Raw genomic sequence first — 23,528 nt, 5'->3', positions numbered from 1 at the left:
GCTGAGAGGGTTTACCAAGTGAAGTTGTAATATGCTTTCACTGCATCATGAACCTGAGGTCAAGGGGCTTGTTTCCATTTTGCGGCTTAGCCTGCCCTGATTAAGATGCTGTTCCTGGCACTAAGTAACACAAAACACACACTTATGAAGCAGAATGAATAATCATTACAACTCTAATTTTTACCCTCTATGTTCAATTTGTAAATGGCCTTCTCACTATTCATTTATTCAACAAATACCTACCTAAAGGTTATTGTGTGCCAAGCATTGCAATGGTGAGCCAGAAAATGACGCTTTCCATGCCTGCATGGAATTTACAATTTTGTGAGGAACGGACATAAACAATCAAACAAATATAAAACTCCAGCTGTTGTGAGTGGTGTGAACACTGGAAACCTGGCACTATAAGGAGATGTTTTTTCTAGGTAGGAATAAATGAATAAATATTGAGTACTTTTTAGGTGTAATTAACATCTGAGTAAAAATGACTTAAAAGTATAGGTTTGGATGTGTTGAAGCAAAACATATGTAAATTTGGATATGAGCAAGAATCATAGGGTTAAATCTTTTCATTTAACAGTTTTAACTAATGAATGGGGTTTGCTCCATATTATAGCTATCTAAACTTTTAAAATGCATAATGTATAATCACACATAAAATTTTATATATGATAAAATGTATAATGATGAGTGTGAAACTGTCAGTTGTTAGCTCCTCCGAGACCTGTAAAAGTCTTTTACTTCCTTTGAAAATCATAATTTGCTACTTTTCTCTATTAACAATAAGTTCTTGCCATATTGGTATAAATTCCTGTTGAACCAGAGTTTCCCACCAAAGGCCTCATTCAATAAAACTTAAATTGGATTGAATAACTAGATTGCCTGCTTAAATTAGAGCTTATCATTTTGGTAACAACTTTGGCCTTTCAAACATTATTTTTGCTTACCAAGTAAATGTTAAATTCTTAAAGAGATGGGAGTACCAGACTAACTTAACCTGTCTCCTGAGAAATCCATATGCAGTTCAAGAAGCAACAGTTAGAACCAGACATGGAACAACAGACTGGTTCCAAATTGGGAAAGGAGTATGTCAAGGCTGTATATTGTCACCCTGCTTAACTTATATGCTGAGTACATCATGAGAAATGCTGGGCTTGATGAAACAGAAGCTGGAATCAAGAGTGCCTGGAGAAATATTAATAACCTCAGATATGCAGATGATACCACTTTTATGGCAGAAAGCAAAGAGGAACTGAAGAGCCTCTTGATGAAAGTGAAAGAGGAGAGTGAAAAAGTTGGCTTAAAGCTCAACATTCAGAAAACGAAGATCATGGCATCTGGTCCTATCACTTCATGGCAAATAGATGGGGAAACAGTGGAAACAGTGGCTGACTGTATTTTTCTGGGCTCCAAAATCGCTGCAGATGGTGACTGCCACCATGACTGCCACCATGCTTGCTCCTTGGAAGAAAAGCTATGACCAACCTAGACAGCAGAGACATTACGTTGCTGACAAAGATCTAGTCAAAGGTATGTTTTTTTCAGTAGTCATGCATGTATGCATGTGAGAGTTGGACCATAAAGAAAGCTGAATGCTGAAGAACTGATGCTTTTGAACTGTGGTATTGGAGAAGACTCTTGAGGCTCTTGGACTACAAGGAGACCAAACCAGTCCATTCTAAAGGAAATCAGTCCTGAATATTCATTGGAAGGACTGATGCTGAAGCTGAGGCTACAATCCTTTGGCTACCTGATGCAAAGAACTGACTCATTGGAAGACTCTGATGCTGAGAAGGATTGAAGGCAGAAGAAGAAGGGGATGAGATGGTTGGATGGCATCAATGACCCGATGGACATGAGTTTGAGCAAGCTCCGGGAGTTGGTGATGGAAAGGGAAGCCTGGTGTGTGGCATTCCACGGGGTTGCAGAGTCGGACACGACTAAGTGACTGAACTGAAGTAAATGTTGATTTCATTAAGCTCATACCCAAGATGAAAGAATTTTGAGTACCTCAAGATTTGAATTGAGTGAGTAGTTATATATATATATATATATATATATATATAACTACTCAAGGCAATGGCACCCCACTCCAATACTCTTGCCTGGAAAATCCCATGGATGGAGGAGCCTGGAAGGCTGCAGTCCATGGGGTTGCTGAGGGTTGGACACGACTGAGCAACTTCACTTTCACTTTTCACTTTAATGCACTGGAGAAGGAAATGGCAACCCACTCCAGTGTTCTTGCCTGGAGAATCCCAGGGATGGGGGAGTTGGTGGGCTGCCAACAGTTGGTGGGCTCCCAGCAGTTGGTGGGTTGCCATCTATGGGGTCACAAAGAGTCGGACATGACTGAAGTGACTTAGCAGCAGCAGCATATATAAATATATATATACGCACACACACAGAGTACATCAATATCTATACATATAGTCTTCTGTTTAAAAACTTGATTCTCATACTTCAAAGTGATAATCATTACATAAATTACTCATTACAAGTATGAGAAAAAAGACAAAGCATTTCTACAGTTTGTACAAAAAAATACCAGTTACTATTATTTTCACATAGAGAACACTTTTAGGCATTTTAAAGATCGAAGGGTCACAGCAGGGTGTCCACTGGGTATCTAGACCATGCTTTGCCACCAAAATACCACATTACAGTTTGGACCGGAGTGGGAAGAATTTTATTCAGTTCAGTTCAGTCGCTCAGTTGTGTCTGACTCTTTGCAACCCCATGAATTGCAGCACATCAGGCCTCCCTGTCCATCACCAACTCCCTGAGTTCACTCAAACTCATTTCCATCGAGTTGGTGATGCCATCCAGCCATCTAATCCTCAGTCGTTCCCTTCTCCTCTTGCCCGCAATCCCTCCCAGCATCAGAGCCTTTTCCAGTGAGTTAACTGTTCACATGAGGTGGCCAAAGTATTAGAGTTTCAGCTTCAGCATCAGTCCTTCCAATGAACACCCAGGACTGATCCCCTTCAGAATGGACTGGTTGGATCTCCTTGCCAACCAAGGGACTCTCAAGTCTTCTCCAACACCACAGTTCAAAGCATCAATTCTTTGGTGCTCAGCTTTCTTCACAGTCCAACTCTCACACCCATACATGACCACTGGAAAAACCATTGCCTTGATTAGACGGACCTTTGTTGGCAAAGTAATGTCTCTGCTTTTCAATATGCTATCTAGGTTGGTCATAACTTTCCTTCCAAGGAGTAAGCGTCTTTAAATTTCATGGCTGCAGTCACCATCTGCAGTGATTTTGGAGTCCTCCAAAATAAAGTCTGACACTGTTTCCACTGTTTCCCCATCTATTTCCCATGACGTGATGGGACCAGATGCCATGATCTTCGTTTTCTGAATGTTGAGCTTTAAGCCAACTTTTTCACTCTCCTCTTTCACTTTCATCAAGAGGCTTTTTAGTTCTTCTTCACTTTCTGCCATAAGGGGGGTGTCATCTGCATATCTGCAAATATAATTGCGGTTTCAGACCGTGAATTTTAAATCATCATAACTGGGCTTAAGCCCATCTTTATTAATTAAAATAGGAACCATTATAATCAATAATTTTTTCCAACAAGAAATAAGTTTGTTTATCCCTGTAGTATCAAAATCAATACTTAGGGATTCGATGAACTCTTGGAAAGCATTTCCTGCCTTCTGCTGGCTCTGGAAGCATTTTCCCTGCAAAAAGTTTTCGAGATGCTTGAGAAGTGGTAGTCGGTTGATGAGAGGTCAGGTGAATATGGTGGATGATGCAAAACTTCGTAGCCCATTTGTTCAGCTTTTGAAGTGTTGGTTGTGTGATGTGCAGTCAGGTGTTGTCAAGGAGGAGAACTGGGCCCTTTCTGTTGATCAATGCCAGCTGCAGGAGTTGCTGCGTTTGGCGCATCTCATTGATTTGCTGAACATACTTCTCAGATGTGTTGGTTTTGCTGGGATTCACAAAGTTGTAGTGGATCAGACTGGCAACAGACCACCTATCAGTGACCATAATCTTTTCTGGGTGCAAGTTTGCTTTGGGAAGTGCTTTGAAGCTTCTTCTCGGTCCAACCACTGAACTGGTCATCACTGGTTCTCATATAAAATCCACTTTTTGTCGCATATCACAATCTGATAGAGAATAAGAGAAGAACCTAATGTAGGAAAAGAGAAGATGACCCTTCAAAATGATGATTTTTTTTCATTTTCAGTCAGCTCAAGATGCACTCACTTCTCAAGCGTTTCACCTTTCAAATTTGCTTCAGATGCTGAGCAACTATAGAATGGTTGATGTTCAATTCTTGGGCAACTTCTCATGTAGTTGTAAGCCTCTCAGTTGGTTACTGTCAACTTTCCATGGGCAGCCACTATGTTTATCTTCAGGCTTTTATCTAGTCTGTAAAACTTCTTGAACCACCACTGCACTGTACATTTGTAAGCAGCTCCTGGGCCAAATGTGTTGTTGTGAGTTGTCTCTGCGAACTTGAATAGAAAAATCGCTTGAATTTGCTTTTTCTCTAACATCATTTCCATACTTGAAATAAATATAAACAAGTAATAAGTCAGCCAAAAACATAAAGCAAGAAATGTGCATTAAAAGATGTACAGCACAACCATATTTAAGAAAGTATTGCAATATCAAATGGAAACTTTAAACAATGCAAAAACCGCAATTGCGTTTGCACCAACCTAGTAGTAATTGACATTTTAGAGAAAGTACAGGGTTTTAAAGCAGCAGGTGCTGTGGCGATTTGATACAAACATCCCAGGTAAGGAAACTAACGTCCACAAAGGTAAAATGATTGCTTATTACACTTAGTTTTGGTCCCAGACCTAGATAGACCCCAGGTCTTATGAATCGGTTGCAGCTGTCTCCGTGCCACAGTTTTTGCTCTACAGCTGAAAATCATGTTGGATTATCTTTAGTTCTATCAACTCTGCTTTCTCCACAGTCGGAGTGTTTAAATGGGATAGATCTAATTCAGATCAAGTTGCCTTCAGCCGCCTAGGTTCTTTCTTTTGTTTTCAGTCTTTTATTATCAGATTGGTGAGCTTCTGCTTTACTTAAAACACGCACTCGGAGTAACATCAAGGAGGAAGGTCGAAACCCATTCAAACGCAATGGCTGGGGACACAGGACCGAGACACACCCAGCCCCAGCTGTAAAAGGTGAAGACTGCCCACTGTCAGGTCCAGCGTCCGAGGGCCACGTGCAGGAGGAGGGGCCGTCTTCTGGTTGGCCCCCGGAGGAGCTCCGTCCCTCCAATCAGCGCAGGCCCCGCGGTGGAGAGGGGGCGCGCCCTGCAGGGGAGGGCGGGGCCAGAGACCTGTCCATCACCGAATCCGCGGGTGGCAGCACCTACCCCACCAAGGCACCTAGGCGAGACAGGGCGGGAGCGGGAAGGCCGCGGCGAGGGGGGAGGCGGGGCCAGGCCGGTGGGAGCCAATCCGCCCGGCAGCGCCAGGGGGCAGGGGCGGGGTCACCGTGCGCGACCCAAACACATGGGATCGGGCGCACCCTGGGGCCGCGCTGCTCCTCCGCCTTCCGGTGCGAGGGCCGCAGTACCTCCTTCCCTTCTGAGCACCCCCACCTCGTGGTCCAGACCCTACCCACCCCCCCGCCCCTCCTTCTCTGGGGGAGCGCGGTGACGGTTGCCGGGAAGCGCGCGCTGCCCCTCCCTCTCCTCCTGCGTCCTCTCCTCCCGCGCCACCCGTTTTCCTCCTTCTCAGTTAATAACAGCTGGGTAGCTGGAGGAGGAGGGAAGGTGGCCCCAGCGGAGTCTGGGCGGGCACCTCCCACTCACCCGCGAGCCGCCGTGGGAGCAGGAGGATGGCGGCGGTAGCGGCGGCCGCCCGGGAGGAGGCGGTGCCGAGGGCCCGGGCGCAGAGCGCAGCGGCGGCGGCAGAGAGCGGCAGCGGCCCGTCGCGGCGCACCAGAACCGAAAGCAGCGGCAGCCGCGCAGCCACCTGAGCCGCCCCTCCCGCCGGAGCCAGCGATCGGCGCCCGCGGGAGCCGGGACCTCCTTCCTCTTCATCTCTCCTCGTCTCCTGCGTCCCCAGACAGGTCGTCGATCTCGCTCGTCATCCCTTAGAAAAGCGCGGCGGGCGCCGACCGCCCCCTGGGGCGCCGGGCGGCGGCCCTGGACGTGCGGGCTTGTTTCTGCGCCGGCCTCCGCGCCTCGGCCCTGCCCTCTCGCTCCTGCGCTCGCTCCCGCCCTCCCGGCGCTCCGGGCACTGTGCGCGGGCCCGGCCCGGGGCAGGGCGGACATGGGCGCCAAGCAGAGCGGGCCGGCCGCTGCTAACGGCCGCACCCGCGCGTACTCGGGCTCGGATTTACCTTCCAGCAGCAGCAGCAGCGGAGGGGCCAACGGGACCGCGGGCGGCGGGGCGCGAGCCGCAGCCGCTGGGAGGTTTCCGGCTCAGGTGCCCAGCGCGCACCAGCCCAGCGCCTCCGGCGGCGCCGCGGCGGCCTCGGCGGCCCCGCGCAGCCGCTCCCTCGGCGGGGCCGTGGGGACCGTGGCGTCGGGGGCCCGGGCGGCGCAGTCAACCTTCAGCATCCCCAACAGCAGCAGCGGCCCGTACGGCTCGCAGGACTCGGTTCATAGCAGCCCGGAGGACGGCGGCAGCAGCGGCGGCAGGGACCGGCCGGCGAGCGGGGGTCCTGGAGGGCCGCGCCTGGTGATCGGCTCCTTACCAGCTCACCTCTCGCCGCACATGTTTGGAGGTACGGCCCTTTCCCTCTGCCTCCCGCGGGCGGCACGTGGGCCGCGGCTGCGCTTATTTTTACCCTTCTCCTTTTCTCCTTCAGCCCGAGCGCTGGGGCTTCGCCGCGCGGCCGGGCCGGGTCACCCCTCTTTGGGGTGGGAGGGAAAGAGAGAGGGAGAGAGCGCCTCTTAACCCCTGCAGCGCCGCTACTGCGGGACCCTAGTGTTTGGTTTTTGAACACCGCGTGCACTCTCACCTCTTCGTGGCTTTCTCATACAGAAAGCCCTTGTTTGCTCCCGGAGGTGAAGGGAGCAAATATTGTTTTAAAAACGAGCGCAATAGCTGGTGCTTGTGGTTTTTAGTAGCAGGAAGTCAGGACCCGTTGCTAAATGTAGTTGTATCTGGTGACTCGAGTGGTGAGCAGTTTTTAAAGGCCAAAAGTCAGAGTCTCAAATGAACAGATGAGTGTTAGGAAAAAGAGTTACCGCTTTTGGAGTAACTTATTGTAGAGCTGTAATTCTCCTGTCTTGTGTCAGTAGTCGCACCTACTGTGTATGCTTTAATTAGGTGAATGTGCTAATGAAAAGTATATTTTTAACCTCAGTAAACTGCTACTTTAGATAATGATTAATGTGAGTTCTGCTTTATTTGGACAGAGCATTAAAAAATTGAGAACTGTTTCTTAAGGAAAGAAACCAATAATCATTACAGCTCTGCCTACAAGATGCAGTAAAAGCCCAGGTGTTTTTGAAAAGCAGTGCTCGCTAGGGTTCAAGAAAGACCCTGTGAAAAATGGAAATTTTAGTAGCAAAACGGTATGTCTTTTTGGATTGATAGAAACAGGGGAGGGGTACCCCTGATCTGAGTAAAGCAAATTCGACCTCTTGAGTTGCGTTTTATGGTTTCTACTTTCCTTCAGAGCAGTTAATGGTAAATGAATTAAGACACTCCCTTTCCAGTTCATGAAGAGTAGAAGTTAAATCTGGTTAGAGATGCAGACAATAGAAGAGAAACATTTCCATATCATTGCTTTCTTTACACATCATGATATTACCTACAGTTACAGTTGAGCACAGGTGAATAGTGAAAACACTATCTTCTCTATTTCTCTGCTTCCTTTACTCATGTTTATAAATGTGAGAAATTTGAGCAGGCAGTTGATAAAGTGAAATGTTCAATAATGTAATTGCTCTGATGTTCTGTACTATCAATATTCACATTAGCACAAATTTAAAATGGAGGCGACATGTTTAGTTTCCCCCATCTTTTTAATACCTCTTTGCATATTCAAAATATAAAACAACTCTTTAATTACTTTTATTTTAATTACTTGTTATAAAATGATTTTTTCTTTGTAACTAAAAATACTGACTTTTAAGATTGGCCCTTAAAACATTTCTTTTTGAGAAAAAGAACTAGTGCTGACTGTACTGTGATTTGTGATTCATAACTAACACAGCTGAAGGTCCTGTAGTACCACACCGAAGAATAACAAAAGACAGTTTCTTAAGAATGGGAGATTAGTGACAAGGATAAAGGCTAAGCTGGTCCTAAAAAAATATATTTATTTTAAGACTAAAATTTGCATGTAGTTATGTCTAACAGCTTGCTAGAGAAAGGAAATAGGGAAAGGCTCATCAGATTAGTAACTTCTTTGGTATACTGATGGCTTAACTTTTTTTAAAGGACTTTGTTTTCTTTTAGCAAAGTTTATCTGTATGGGTTTAAAGTGTTTCATCTGGGGGTGGGGGCAAATATTTGACACCTGTGCTATTCTTAGTGAAATAGCAGGTGAAGAAGATCTGGTTGGTGAAAGTTGGAGAAGTAAAGCATTTATCTTTTTTCTTCTCTGAGTTCTTAGATTTGTACACTTTAGCCGTTTTTTGTGTTTTAGGGGTTAGCATGATTGGGGCCTAGTGGAAGCACAGTGACACTGAGAACTGTGGCAGCGTTTCCGAACCAAGTCTCTGTAGAGAATGGAGCCCCAATGGCTTAAAAGTATCTGTTGTGTGCAATTAGTTAACTATTCTCTTGTGCATTTGGAATGTTTCTAGCTGTGTATCATTCTTAGGAAATTTGAGAAAACAGTCACTGGGACAATTTTGTGTTTGATAGTTCAGATGAGGGACTCTAGTTGAGAAAACTTGGAAGAGAATCAGAGAAATTACCTGTTCTTTCTAAATGATACGGACAGATCAAAGTGCCAGTACCTTAAATCCTACTTAAGACTGGGAGATGGAATACACTTGAGAGTGAAAAAGCATCTTTCTAGCAGTGTTTGTGTTAATGAGATTTTTTACCTATATTTCAGTAGTTGGGCTCATTAGGGAAACTTAATAGAACCCTGTTTGTTGTCATCCTGAGATTTAGGGAACCAGATGATAAATCTTTCTTTTTAATTTTTTAAACTCTATATTGAGTTTGTTACATATTGCTTTTGTTTTACATTAAAAATTTTTGGCCCCAAGGCATGTGGGATCTTAACTCCCTGACCAGGAATCGAACCTGCACCCTCCACATTGGAAGGCAAAGTCGTAACATCTGGACTGCCAGGGAAGTCCCTGAATCTTATTTTAAAAACTGGACTTCATTATTACTCCATGTTGACTTAATTTTTTAGTAATTTATTCAGTTAGAAATTGTGCAGATGTTTGGGCAAATAAAAAGGAACTCCATCTGAAAGTTGATAGAAGGATTATTTCTAAATTAGTGGAAAGTTATTTCTGTAATTTTTTAAAACTTTAATTGATGTTTGTATTGTTACTGTTTCCTAATAGGAAAATATGGTACTAATCAGATACAAAATTATCTTTCCCTTATGGAAAAGGAAAATCTAAACAATATCACTTTAAAAAAAATTTAGACATCTGGTAAGTTGAATGGTTAACTAGTTCCATCGTAATGAATTACCAAATTAAATGAGGTTTTCTGTGTTGGTTTTATGTTTTGCTCTTTTTGGGACATGTATTGTGGCTATATTCGCTCTTATTTCTCTCTAGAGAAATAGAAAAGAGGTACTTAATTTATATTTCAGTTTACAGAATTTTCTTAGAATTTCTTCAAACTGAGTTGTATATCAGAGTATGATTATAAAACATACAGGAATTTTTAGATCAAGTAGGTTTCTTTTTTTATTCTTTTCAGAGTGCTGAGTTTAACATAAGTTTTACAGTGAACAAGAGCCTTTTTTTGTTTAATCACCTTTGTTTTAAAACAGGTCTTTAAGGGAATAGTCTAATATTGAAGACTTAATGGTATCTTAGGATTTTCTTGGCTTTAGTGTATGTCTACATTTTTTTCACTACAAGTTGCTAATGTTTGTTAACATCAATTATGGATGGTAAAATAGTGTTTAATTATCTAGCAAGGATATCGAAGGTAAATTGAACTATAAAATTATGCCAGTCAATGGAGATCATTTCTAGAGAAATCATGTGGGATCCTCATGTATCTCTGAGTCTGAAAGTGAGACGGAGCGATGAATTAATCTAGACTATTGATGGTACTGGGTTGCTTTTGGTCACCTCCTAGTTGATTGGCTTAAGTTTGGGTGTGTGATTGTAATTCAGGTGCCTCCTGTTACTTAGAAACAATTGCTTCCTTTTATTGAAGAAGTTTGTCATTGCTTAAAACTGAATATGTTAAAATTTGTAGTTCTAGGCCAACTTCTCAATCTTCAGGACGGATGTGGGTTTTAAGGTGTTAGATTATCTGCATTAACTGTGTTGAATTATGCCCAGTCACTATTACTTACCAGTATTTAGTGCCAGAATGTTTGAGTTGGGGATATTGTGATTAATCTGCTTTCTATTCCTGAATGTTCTTTTATTCAGTTGAAAACGTAGAGTGGTAGAGAAATGTCTGCTTCAGAAAAATGACTAATTAACCACCATCCTGTCACCCATCTCCTCCCACATCCACCCCCCAGAAATAAAGAACTCTTGTGGTTAATTTTTCTCATTTGTAATCTCACATAATCCTTAAACACTTGATACTTTGTTATGCTAAAGTATGGGCTCCCTCATGAAAGTTTCTGCTTTGGGAATATTTTGAGTTTTCTTCCCTGCAGGGTGGAGCGGGTGCCCAAGGGAGGACTGGTTTGTGTTGCAGTGGGCACCATCTGATAAGAGAGCAGCTGCCTGACCTGAGTACTTTTGATGCTTTGCTGACTGCAAAGCCAGTACAAGCTCCGTTGTTTTACTAACAGGTAGTGTCTCCAGCAAGTCCCCCAGTCCTCTCCAGTTGGATTACTTTGCCTGGAAACCACTTATTTTCTTTACCAATACCACTAATTAGTTGTCAGTTTTTATAAGAATTGTGTTAAGGTTATACTTACTATGTATTCTGGGTATCTGCACAATTGGGTATATTAGCAAATAGGTTAAAAAAAAGAAGTATAGGAATTGCTATATGTAGCAAAATACTTCCTAATTAATTTTACATATATGTATATACTTGACTGGTGTTATTAAATTGTTCTTCACTTATTGAAGTGTTTAGAAATTGGAACAAACATGCCCTTTGTATGAACAGAGTTCAGGAATAGCTTAGGTTATGATTGTATTCAGTTGCAGGTAGTTTTCTTTGCTGATTATTAAATACTACAATTCATTTCCTCATGGTTATTAAGCTGTTGGCAGCTTGCTTCTTCAAAGCCAGCAAAGGAGAGACTCGAAAGATGGGCCGGTGCTACACTCTTATGTAAATATGTACACTTAATGACACTCAGCCCATGGCCCTTGCTGCGTTCCATTGGTTATAAACAAGTCACAGGTCCTGCTTATACTCAAGGGGGAGGGAATGACAGAAAGGTGTAAGTATCAGGAGGCAGGAATCACGTGAGCCCACACTAATGATAGATTTAGGTTAACCAGCTAAACATGCAATTGTTCTAACCATATTTTTGAATTTACTGTTTACTTTGAAGAAGTTATGATATTGTAGATGCTAAGTATTACTTTAATAAATGTGAATCGAGCCCTTTCTAGGGGCTGGCCATTGTAGTTGTCAGGGTTACAAACATGGGGCTGGTTCTTGCTCAGTGCTCAGTTGAATTTGAGATTGTTATACACTTGAGTTCTCTAAGATAGAACTGATAGAGTTGGGAACTGGGGTGTGTGGTGATGTCATTAACCAGTATTAAAAATAAAGAAGAAAATAGTGTTATAGGAGATGATAATAAGTCCTTTTAGGCTTGTTAAATTTTGAGGATTTCTGTCTAGAAGCATCTTTTAAGCATTTGGAAATTGTCTCCAATTTAGGACATTACAAAAAAATTGAGAAATTGTCAATTTGCATATTATAAATGAAGCTGAACAGTGGTTAAGATTACTGAGGGATGGATACAAATTGAGGCACAAGCATAGAATCCTGGGGAGCAAGAATTTTAAGACAGATAGAGCAGGAGGCCAGTGATTACAGATAAAGCACAAGGAAAAGAAGTTGTTTAAAATGTTTTTATTATTAAAATAATATGTGTTCATTAGAGAAAGCTATAATGTGGGAAATACAGAAAGGCACATACAAGAAATTGCAGATCACTTGTAATATCATCATGGGAAATAACCAGAATAGAATGTTGATGGCTATTTTTCTCATATGTTTTAGATAGAAAATTTGGAGGTCATTCTTGTATATTCTTTTGATTTTTAAATCTTTTGGATGGTCTAATATAAGATTTTAAGGCTACAGATTTTCCCCCAAGAATTGCTTTAGCTGAATGCCACAATTTTTGAAGTGTTTTGTTAACATTCAGTTAAAAGTATTATCTAATATCCCGTGTGATTTCCTTTTTGATGTGTTGGTTACATATTCTTTGATAAAATACTCTTTCTGCTTAATCAGTTTCTTCTATCATGCTAAAATTTTTTATAGCATTATTTTTAATGACTGTCCAGTTTTCCAGAGCTCATTCAATAAATATTTGATGAAGACCTACTTTGCCTTGCACTGTCCTAAGGATATAGAAGTGGAGAAATCTCTGCACTCATAGGCGTCATATTATACTTCGGGGAGACAGTAAACAAACAAGTAAAATATCAATATACCGTGTGTCAGAGGGTTTTGAATGTGATGCAGAAAAATGGGAGTGGAAAGGTAGAGATCGTGGGTTATAGACTTGTTTTTGTTTTAAATAGGGTTTTAGGGATAACTTCTCTGAAAAGGTGACATTCAAGCAGAAACTAAAGAAATAAGCCATGAAGAATCTCTAGGGGAATAGCAAACGCAAGGAGAAGGAACAGTAACTAGAAAGGTGCTTAGGTGTGCTTGTAATGAATGTACCTGGTGTGTTCTGAGAATAGTTATGACACCAGTGTAGTTGGAGTGCAAGGGCTTGTAGATAAGGACTGGGATGGGGCATGAACTGCCTTGTAACCATTGATGTGGTTTTTAGAGTTTTATTTTAGAGAGAGATGGGAACGCATTGCAGAGTTTTTTTTGAGGAAGAGATTGACATAACCTGACTTAGGCTTTTAAAAGATTGTTCTGGGAACCATGCGGGAGTAGACCCTAGAGAGCAAGAGTCAAGCAAAGGAGCAAGAGATAAGTGACTTGGACGAGTCGTGGCACTGAAGTTGGTGAAGAGTTGGTAGACTCTGGATATCTAGCTCTTTGAAAGTGGAGTCACCTAGGTGTAGAGGATTTGTATTCAGCCAACCCTTGAATGTCATGGGGGTTTGGGGTGCAGGTGCTCTGGGCAGTCCCGTCTAATTTGTAGCCCTTCTCTGAAATAGCCATTCCTCTGTATCCATGGTTAGGAATGGAGGACTCAACCAAACGGCAGATGGTGTGTTGTCATTGTTCAGTCGCTGAGTCATGTCCGACTCTTTTCCACCCAATAGAATGCAGCATGCTGGGTTCCTTTGTCCTTCTCTAACTCTTGGAGTTTGCTAGAATTCATGGTGTACTGGAGTATTTACTGTTGAAAAAAGTCCATGTATTTGACCTCCACAGTTCTAATTTGTATTGTTCACGGGTCAGCTGTAGTTTGTCTGAGTTTGGTTCTTTCAAATTATTAGGAAGAGTCCTACAATAGCTCACAGACTCAAAGGACCAAGTGCAGGAACCAGCATCAGTGGAGCTGAAATTGAGAAATTCTGTACGTGCATGCATAGTTCAGTTGCGTCTGACTCTTGTGACCCCATGGACTGCAGCACGCCAGGCCTCCCTGTCCATCGCCAACTCCCGGAGCTTACTCAGACTCATGTCCATTGAGTTGATGATGCCATCCAACCATCTCATCCTCTCTCCCCTTCTCCCACCTTCAATCTTTCCCAGCATCAGAGTCTTTTCAAATGAGTCAGCTCTTCGCATCAGGTGACCAAAGTATTGGAGTTTCAGCTTCAACATCAGTCCTTCCAGTGAATATTCAGGACTGATTTCTTTTATTATGGACTGGTTGGATCTCCTTGCAGTCCAAGGGACTCTCAGCAGTCTTCCTACACCAACACCTCGGAGGAGTCTTCTCCAACACCACAGTTCAAAAGCATCAGTTCTTCAGCACCCAGCTCTCTTTATAGTCCAACTCTCGCATCCATACCTGACTACTGGAAAAACCATAGCTTTGACTAGATGGACCTTTGTTGGCAATGTCTCTGCTTTTTAATATGCTGTCTAGGTTGGTCATAACTTTTCCTCCAAGGAGCAAGCATCTTTTAATTTCATGGCTGCAGTCACCATCTACAGTGATTTTGGAGCCCCCCCAAAATAAAGTTTGTCACTGTTTCCATTATTTCCCCATCTATTTGCCATCAAGTGATGGGACCAGATGCCATGATGTTAGTTTTCTGGATGTTGAGTTTTAAGCCAACCTTTGAGTCTCCTCTCTCACTTTCATCAAGAGACTCTTTAGTTCTTCTTCACTTTCTGCCATAAGGGTGGTGTCATCTGCATTATCTGAGGTTATTGGTATTTCTCCTGGCAGTCTTGATTCCAGCTTGTGCTTCCTCCAACCCAGCGTTTCTCATGATGATCTCTGCATGCACACCTACACCCTAGTTTTCTTTTTGCTTGTTACCTAGTTTAATCCTCATATGTGTATAGGCTTTATTTAAGGTGATGGCCTGTTGGCTCATGGTTACTTCCATCTTCATGTCATCTGAGTGGCCCGAAGAGAATGTTTTCCTCCAGCTGTAGCAAGAGGACTCTGATTTAAGTTGTGTGCCTATCCACACATCAGTCACCGAAGCGAAGGAGTTGGAATGCACTCTCGGAATGAGACGGCTGTGTTCTGTTATCATGGGGAGGAGTTTGGGTTTTCGGAGTCAGGCTGCCTGGGTTGAGTCCATCCACACTGTGTGACCTTAAGTAAGTTATTTAACTGCTTCCTACCTTAGTTTTTTCACCTCTAAAGTCAGGATAAAAATAAATCTTGTTTTGTGGTATTGTGAGGTTTAATCTGTTTATCTTTTTATTTTTAACATTTGAACTGCTATCAAAAATTAAAACATTCAAGACTCCTATCACTCTTCTCATTCTCACCCTCTTCAGGAAGACCATGTCCTTTACTTTTCTCAACTTCTCACATTTTGCAAAAAAAAAAAAAGAAAAAAATCCAAGTATTTCTATGTATGTGTTTTCTATTCCCATGAATCTCCCTTGAATATCTGGATTAAGCTTTACAGCGCATGTACTGTGTTAATCAGAAGGTAAACTTTTGTAAATTCAGTGTTTTCAAGTACATTTTGTATTTGAGAACACAGCTAATGATCACTAAAATTATTGTATATTTAAATCATATATAAAAACTTATTGCTCCAGACAGATGTGATATTTTTACTTCTGTAAAGTAAATATATGTAAACTGAATTGTTGAGCCAAAAAAATAGGTATAATGTGGACTATAGAAATGTGGCAATCATAAAATTGTCTTACAAATAAAATTATGCTGTACTTAATAGTTGTTTTTTCATAAGCATTTCAAGTGCTGCAAACGTTGATCAGTTTGAGTATATTTTGTGGGTGGTGGGAGATGGTTGGTGAGAAGTTAAAGCAGGTCAGTTCTTATAAATACATGCTACTTCTCCAGGGAAGTATCCGAAACCTTAGCGTTTTTATGCTGTATGATTTACTGCATCTCAGGCAACCTGGGTGACATGGCATTTGATAAAGGAGCGTGCGGCTTTGCTGGTGTTTTGGCACTCTGTGGTCTGAGACCTCTAAGGTCTTGATTGGGAATTTTTCAGATTTCCAGGCCTTTATAACACATCTTCAGAAGCAGTGCATCTTCGAAAGCAGTGGATCTGGTCACCTTTACATCTCAGTTAATTCCCACGTTTCACTCTTCCCACCATCTTGCCATGTAAAGAATTGTTCGGAGGAATGTCATTAGTTTCCTAAGAGAACACTTAAATGAGGAATACTTGATATTATAGACCACTTTTAGTGTCTCTTGAAATATAGAACTGATACTGTTTTATGTGGTAATTTGTGGATTAGAAAAGTGACTTCACAAGCACTGACTCATTTGCATTTCATAAACATAGAGTAATTTCTTTGGTTATTTGGAGAGGAACATGAGAAGTTAGATGAATTCCAATTCTGTATTTGTTGTATTTTTACTTATTCCCAGGTGCCGCAGTGCTAAAGAATCCACCTGCCAGTGCAGGAGACACAAGAGACACGGGTTCAATTCCTGGGTCAGGAAGATCCCCTGGAGTAACAAATGGTAACCCACTCCAGAATTTAGCTTGAAAAAATCTCCTGGACAGAAGAGTCTGGTGGGCTACAGTCCATGGGGTTTCAAAGAGTCAGACAGAACAAGAGATTGGACATACATTTCATATGTTGCAATGCACAGATCCTAATTTACATTTTAAAGAGTTTTGACAAGTAGATTTGACAGTACACTGTGTAATCAACACACTGTCAAAAGTAGGAAACACTCTTTATCCCCAAAAGTTCACTGAACACTCCTTCCAAGTCATTCCCACAGTACTTCTTAGAGATGATTAATATTATCTATTTCTATTATCATAAATTATATCATCTATTATACCATCTATTATCATAGATTAAATAGTTGGATGGTATCACCGCTCAATGGACATGAATTTGAGTAAACTCCAGGAAATAATGAAGGACAGGCATGCTGCAGTTCATGGGATTGCAAAGAGTCAGACATGACTTCACAGCTGAACAACAACGTTATCATACATTAGTTTTGTCTCTTGAATTTAATGGAGTCATAATAAAAGGTAGTTCTTCATGTTGAGGGTTTGGGGTAGTTGTAAAGTAAAAATAGGAGACATTGGAAAGGTTAATAAAATTTTTTCTTGCCACTCCCTCCCTGCAGTAACACTATCCTCTAATGTGCGGACACTAAGCCTGAGAATACCCACAATGTTTAATCAGTGATAGATTTATCGTAGGATACTTGAGTGTGTAAATACCTTAAATAAAGGAGAAATTTAATTTTAAAATTAATGCTTAAATTTATCCCTAAACTTTATCAACTCTTTAATCCTAAATTATCTGATTGGAAAAGGTTTTGAATGATACTAAATGTTTTAGATGGTATTCACTGTATCAAAGTGGGATATAGTGGTTAATTGTTTCTTCAAATTGTCAGTTCTTCGGAAGAGGACAGCATTCAGGAAGCTTTGTTATTAGGATCAGTGCTTCTAAACATGGGAGAAATGTAACTTGTCCAAGGAATGTAGAGAAGTGATTGAACAAACATGAAAGAGTTGGTTATTTCCTATGTTTTTGGTTTAGTCTGAATCTTTTAAAAATTAAGTAGACAGTAGCTAGACATCTAATTTTCTTTCTAATGTTTTCTGTGTTTGTATATAAATCAGGAAGTATAAATGAGTCAAAGATCTTGTTTTCTGTACAACTTAACTGTAATCCACAGTAACGGCTAGTTAGTAGAAATTCCAGTCTTACGCAAGAAGAACCAGAAAAGGGAGTTCTTAGGCTATTTGTGACAGTGAGACAGACTGTACTGAATCTTGAATATGGATTCTGTATTCACCAAGGCTGAGAACAGGAGAAGAATCTCCTATTTTTTATATAATGCATGTATCAGGCTACATGGACTGAAAAAGGTGACTAGGAAGACAGAACCTCAGCCTGGAGATTCCTTCAGTATCTATGGTGAAGAGTATTCATAAAAAGCTAGTATAAAGGGCCTAACTAAAATTCTTAAAAGCCATCAGGGACATGGTTAGCTGCATTCACTTTTGATATATTAGATATTTTTGGAAGGGTCATTGGTTATGGTGAGAACAAATTCTACCTTGAGGTCAGTAAAGCTTGTTTTATGACCTTCATCTTTCATTTTCTTGGGCTTCAGTTTCCAGGATAGACTGAAGAATAATGAAGCTTAAGAAAACAACTCTGTCCGTGCCTTGGAATTGAATATACTGATGCAGACAATTCTCATTTTTACAAATTCCTAAAGGGTAATTAAATTTGCTGTATAAGAACAAATGATTAGGACAGCAGCCTAGAGGCCTGTCCTCTTGCAGGTTAGTGCGCTGAAGAGTCGTAATGATACTTGCAGAAAGGCGCATGCTGTTGCTTGTTCAGGGAAGGAGGTGGTTTCACTTTTTTCAGAGGGGGTGGCAAACTAGCTCTGTCAGCATTATTCCTTGGTGTTCTGAAAGCAGTCTTCCTCTTTCGGAGTCAAGAGCTCTAGAGGAATTTGAGAAATCTGACAAGCTTACGCCACAGAAAATTGAGGTCCTTTGGGGACCAAATTATCTGTCATTCTTTTGACATTGTTCTTGCTTTTGCTATGTATCCACATACTTAATGTCTTAAGGCTTTTTAAAGACAGTAGCTTTATAATGTGGCAAGCACTAGAAAGAGTGTTTCTTGTTGTGACAGTGAACTTTGATAAGCCAATGCACAGGACTTAGAGATATCCTTTGTGTTTAGCTGGCTTTAAAATTGAGTATGGAAGAAACCTAAACTCTTCTCTTATTATCATGCACAGTCTGTGTATCTGATTCTTCTTCTTCACTCAGTCAAAAAATATTCAATGCCAGCTGCAGTAAGCTAGGTAGGCTTTCTGGTACTGGGAATGCAAAGGTGAAAACCACTTTTGTCCTCAGGAAGTCTGTCTAGTGGACAGACTGGAAACTACAAAATTAAGTATACAGTGGTATGGGTTTTGTTTTGGTGATTTTGTTACCAAATTTGTGTATGTATGTGCCTATAAGGAAAAAAGACCAGAAGGTAATACCCATACACTAAAAGTTGGTTATCTGGCTCGTAGGAATTTCTTATGTTTTGTCATTTATTTTCTTATAGTAATACGTGTATACCTTTTATAAACAGAAAAGAACTGGTAGCAGTATCATTATCATTGCTATTCTTCTTACTGTTACTACTCCTGTACTCCTGTTACTCATACTTTGAGAGCTCAGGTTCATACTTAAGTTTATCTGACTTCCGGTGTGTGCCCTTAGCCCTCAGGCCCCATGGAACAAAATCTGCTTTGGGACAGGATCCTTGAGAGTTTAATCATATTAAAACACTGGTCCCATAAGATTCTCCTAGAAGAGAGAGTTCTGCAGCCAAGGAAGTTTTATAAAGAAATTGGGTTAACTCCTTTTAATTCAGTATCTCCGTAATTAGTTTTGCAGGAACTTGACTTCTGTTTCATTAATCCTTTATTGATGTTCTGTGGCTCTTGAACTTCAGTGGGCATCACCCCCACTCCCAAAGTGTTTGACTCAGTGAGTTTGGAATGGGGCCTGAGAATGTGCATTTCTGACAAGTTTTCAGGTTGCTGATGCTGCTGGTTTGAGAGTCACACCTAGCACTCTCTCTGTTAGGTGATTTGCAGTCCCATTTTTGCATTGAGATGTAAACTTGACAAGTCTTAGGTTGTGATGCTACTGTTTTCCTGCTGAAAGAAGATATCTAAAAATAGGAAATAATTGTGGTATAGAAAGAGCTGTCACAGGGGTTTCATTAACTAAATTAACCAGGGGGCATTATTTCCCTTCTGCCATCAGTATTTCTCTGTTACCTTGTGAGGTTGAGTTTAGGTATCTGTAGATGGAAATGATGAAACCTACCTCAGAAAGTTTTAATAAGGATTAAATGATGTAATATTTGCAAAAGTGCCCAGTGCTCCCCACTTAGTGATCACATTCTAAATGCTCACCACCTTGTTAAAGTGCATTCTGTGGGCCAATTGCATTACATTTACTTGTGAGCTTATTAGAAGTGCAGAATCTTGGGCCCCATCCCAGACTTACTGAAAGAGAAAAAGTGAAAGTGAAAGTTGCTCAGTGTCAGACTCTTTGCAACCCCATGGACTATATGGTTCATGAAATTCTCCAGGCCAGAATACTGGAGTGGGTAGCCATTCCTTTCAAACAGAATCTGCATTTTAAAAAGGCCCAGGTGATTTGTATGTGCATTACCACACAAGAAGCACAGCTAGTAGCATACACCTTGAAAACAGCTTCTCTGGTGTAGCACGTGACTTACTCTCCACTTTATAAACTGACCATCCAGGGCTGTTTCTGTATGGATGTCACCAGGTGGGCTATTATTTATTCTAGACCTTAGAGATACTTTGTCCAAAATGATAGTATAAACTTTAGTGTTTACTAGCCATAAAATCGGAGAAGGCAATGGCACCCCACTCTAGTACTCTTGCCTGGAAAATCCCATGGACGGAGGAGCCTGGAAGGCTGCAGTCCATGGGGTCGCTGAGGGTCGAACAGGACTGAGCGACTTCACTTCCACTTTTCACTTTCATGCATTGGAGAAGGAAATGGCAACCCACTCCAGTGTTCTTGCCTGGAAAATCCCAGGGATGGGGGAGCCTGGTGGGCTGCCGTCTGTGGGGTCGCACAGAGTTGGACACGACTGAAGCGACTTAGCAGTAGCAGTAGCTGTAAAATAATATATCCTATTTATAAATCTTGAGTGCTATTGTTAAAATCTTGAAATGGCACATAAAAATACAAGAAAATAAAAACTACCTGAAAATCCAGTAAGGAAAATTACTTGAAAAGTTGCTTGAAAACCTGCTAAGATAAATACCACTGACACTTTGGTACATCTCTTTATACATGTATGTATGTTCACACCAATTTTTTTTTTGCTTGCTTTTTCTTTTTTATCCCCCACACCTTTACCTGCCAGATAAACTGATTTCATGTTTATTTTCTGAACCTTTGTGCTAGGCATGGATATAACATATACACATATATATATAGGAATTTTGTGGTTTTATAAAATGGATGGTATTATGAATACTTTTCTGCATCTTGTTTTTTTCACTTAAAACACTTTGAAAATTCCTCAAGTAATACACTTAAGATTCTTTTTAATGACTGCAAGATATTTCACAGTTGCCCTGTTGGATAAATTATTGAGCTTTTTTTTTTTTGACCACTACAAACAAATGAAAATCAATGTGCATATGTTCTTTATATATTGATGTTATCCCTGGGATGAATTACCAGATGGAGATTGCTGGATCAAAGGGTAATTTTTAGAAGTCATTTTATTGTGTAATATATTTTACATGCAGAAAAATATGTAAAATTGTATTCATCTTTCAAGACTAATAAAGTGAGTCCTTTCGTTCTGCCACCCATGCCAAGAAATGAACGGTTCAGTGTTTATTAGAATCTCCCTCTTGGTTTTCTGTTGTATTATACTTGCTTCTGAGAAAAATATTTTTCTTATCTTTCTTTATGGCTTCATCGCTAAGTTAAGCATCTCTAAAACATAAGTGTCCTCAAATAATAGACTTCGTCATGAATACCATGTAAATGGAGTCATTCTAAATAGATGACTTTATTTACAGTTCGTCCATGTTATTGTTTGTAGCTATAGCTTATTTATCTTTATTGACACATTGTATTCCATTGAATGAATATCCCACAATTTATTCATTTTAATTGTTGATGGAATGGGTGGTGTTTCTGATTTTGCATTATTATAAAGATGCTGCTGTGAACGTTTTTATTCATGACTCCTTTTGCACATGTTCACAAGTACTTTGGGACAGTGGTCATTAAACCTTGATGCTCTTTTATCTCCTGAATTTAAAAAATTGAAGTATAGTTTATTTCCAGTGTTGTGTTACCTTCTTATGTACAGCAAAATGATTTAGTTATACACATGCACACACACACACATATATATACTTTTTCAGATTCTTTTCCATCATAGTTTATTACTTGATACTTGATATAGTTCCCTCTATACAATAGAACCTTGTTTATCTGTTTTATTCTATATATATATAGTTTGTATTTGCTAATCCCAAACTCCTAATTTATCCCTCCTCCCTGCTTTCCCCTTGTAACCATAAATATATTTTCTGTGTCTGTGAGTCTGTTTCTGTTTTGCAAATAAGTTCATTCATATCATACTTTGGATTCCACATGTAAGTGACATATCTGTCTGATTTCACGTAGTATAATCTCTAGGTCCATCCATGTTGCTGCAAATACCGCATTCCTTTTTATAGCCAAGTACTGTTGCCTCGTGTGTGTGTGTATGTACACCAAATCATCTTGATCCATTCGTCTGTCGATGGACCTTTACGTTGCTTCCATGTCGTGGCTTTTGTAAATAGTGCTGCTGTGAATATTGTGGTGCAGGTCTCTTTTTCAGTTAGTTTTCTCTGGGTGTATATTCAGGAGTAGGAGTGTTGGATCATATGGTTACTTTCGTTTTAGTTTTTTAAGAAACCTCTATGCTGTTTTCCATAGTGCCTCACCAGTTTATCATCCTACCAGCGGTGCACGAGAGTTCCTGTTTCTCTGCATCCTCTCTAGCATTTATTATTTGTAGACTTTTTAATGAGGACTGATCTTACTGGTGTGTGGTGATACTTGATTATGGTTTTGATTTACATTTCTTTAATAAGTAGCAGTGTGCATCTTTTTGTGTGCTGTTGACCATTTGTATGTCGTCTTTGGAGAAATTCCTATTTAGGTCTTTTACTTAATTTTTGATCCCCAAATAATTTTTTAAACTGTCTACCTCTTTTTACATTTTCAAGTTGACATCTAGCTTTTTTTTATCATAATGTTTAAATAGTTGTAAGGGATATAACTTCAGGAATACTAAATATATTGATGTTTATAATACTGATATCACTGTTTTAAATATATCCAGTGGAATATAAATATAATATCCCAGTGTCTTGAGATTTGCCTGCATCCTTTATAACGTTCATGAAAATGCTAGTCTTTAGTTGTTGGAAATTTTACATTGTTCCTTTTTTACCTTGAAGTAGTATTTGTATTTTATTTCCACCACAGAATTTTGCACCAGAGAACCATACTTTTATGTTTGAGTCTTCACTGATCACTTTATCATACTCCTCTTCATGTATTTTTACCTCTCTCTCTATATATATATATATACACACACACACACACACGTGCATATTATGTAGTACTGGTACATAAAACAATATATTTTAAATATAATTTAAATTTCATTAAGCATTTTGTTGCCATCAGACTCTAGATATTAAACATTGCAGCTGATGATAATATCAGTTCAGTTCAGTCACTCAGTCCTGTCCGACTCTCTGCAACTCCATGGATTGCAGCACACCAGGCCTCTCTGTCCATCGCCAACTCCCAGAGCTTGCTCAGACTCATGTCCATTGAGTCAGTGGTGCCATCCAACCATTCATCCTCTGTCATCCCCTTCTCCTCCTGCCTTTAACCTTTCAGGGTCTTTTCAGATGAGTCAGTTCTTCACATCAGGTGGCCAAAGTGTTGGAATTTCAGCTTCAGCATCAGTCTTTCCAATGAATATTCAGGACTGATTTCCTTTAGGATGGACTGGTTGGATCTCCTTGCAGTCCAAGGGACTCTTGAGTCTTCTCCAACACC

The 23,528-nt window shown here is 40.5% G+C and overlaps 1 protein-coding gene across 1 annotated transcript in view; it reads left to right on the top strand.

The window, feature by feature from the left end:
• Positions 1 to 6,255: 6,255 nt before the first annotated feature.
• ZNRF2 (zinc and ring finger 2) overlaps positions 6,256 to 23,528 on the top strand; it is a 90,348-nt gene continuing 73,075 nt past the window's right edge. Inside the window, exon 1 of the mRNA XM_068973203.1 lies at positions 6,256 to 6,712. Within this exon, the coding sequence (XP_068829304.1) occupies positions 6,256 to 6,712 (457 nt within the window). The remainder of the gene's footprint in view (positions 6,713 to 23,528) is intronic.

The sequence above is a fragment of the Capricornis sumatraensis genome, chromosome 5 (assembly GCF_032405125.1).
Source record: "Capricornis sumatraensis isolate serow.1 chromosome 5, serow.2, whole genome shotgun sequence".
In the NCBI taxonomy this organism is placed as follows: Eukaryota; Metazoa; Chordata; class Mammalia; order Artiodactyla; family Bovidae; genus Capricornis; species Capricornis sumatraensis.
Note: the sequence above shows the minus strand (reverse complement) of the source record. Positions and strands in the feature narration are given on the sequence as shown.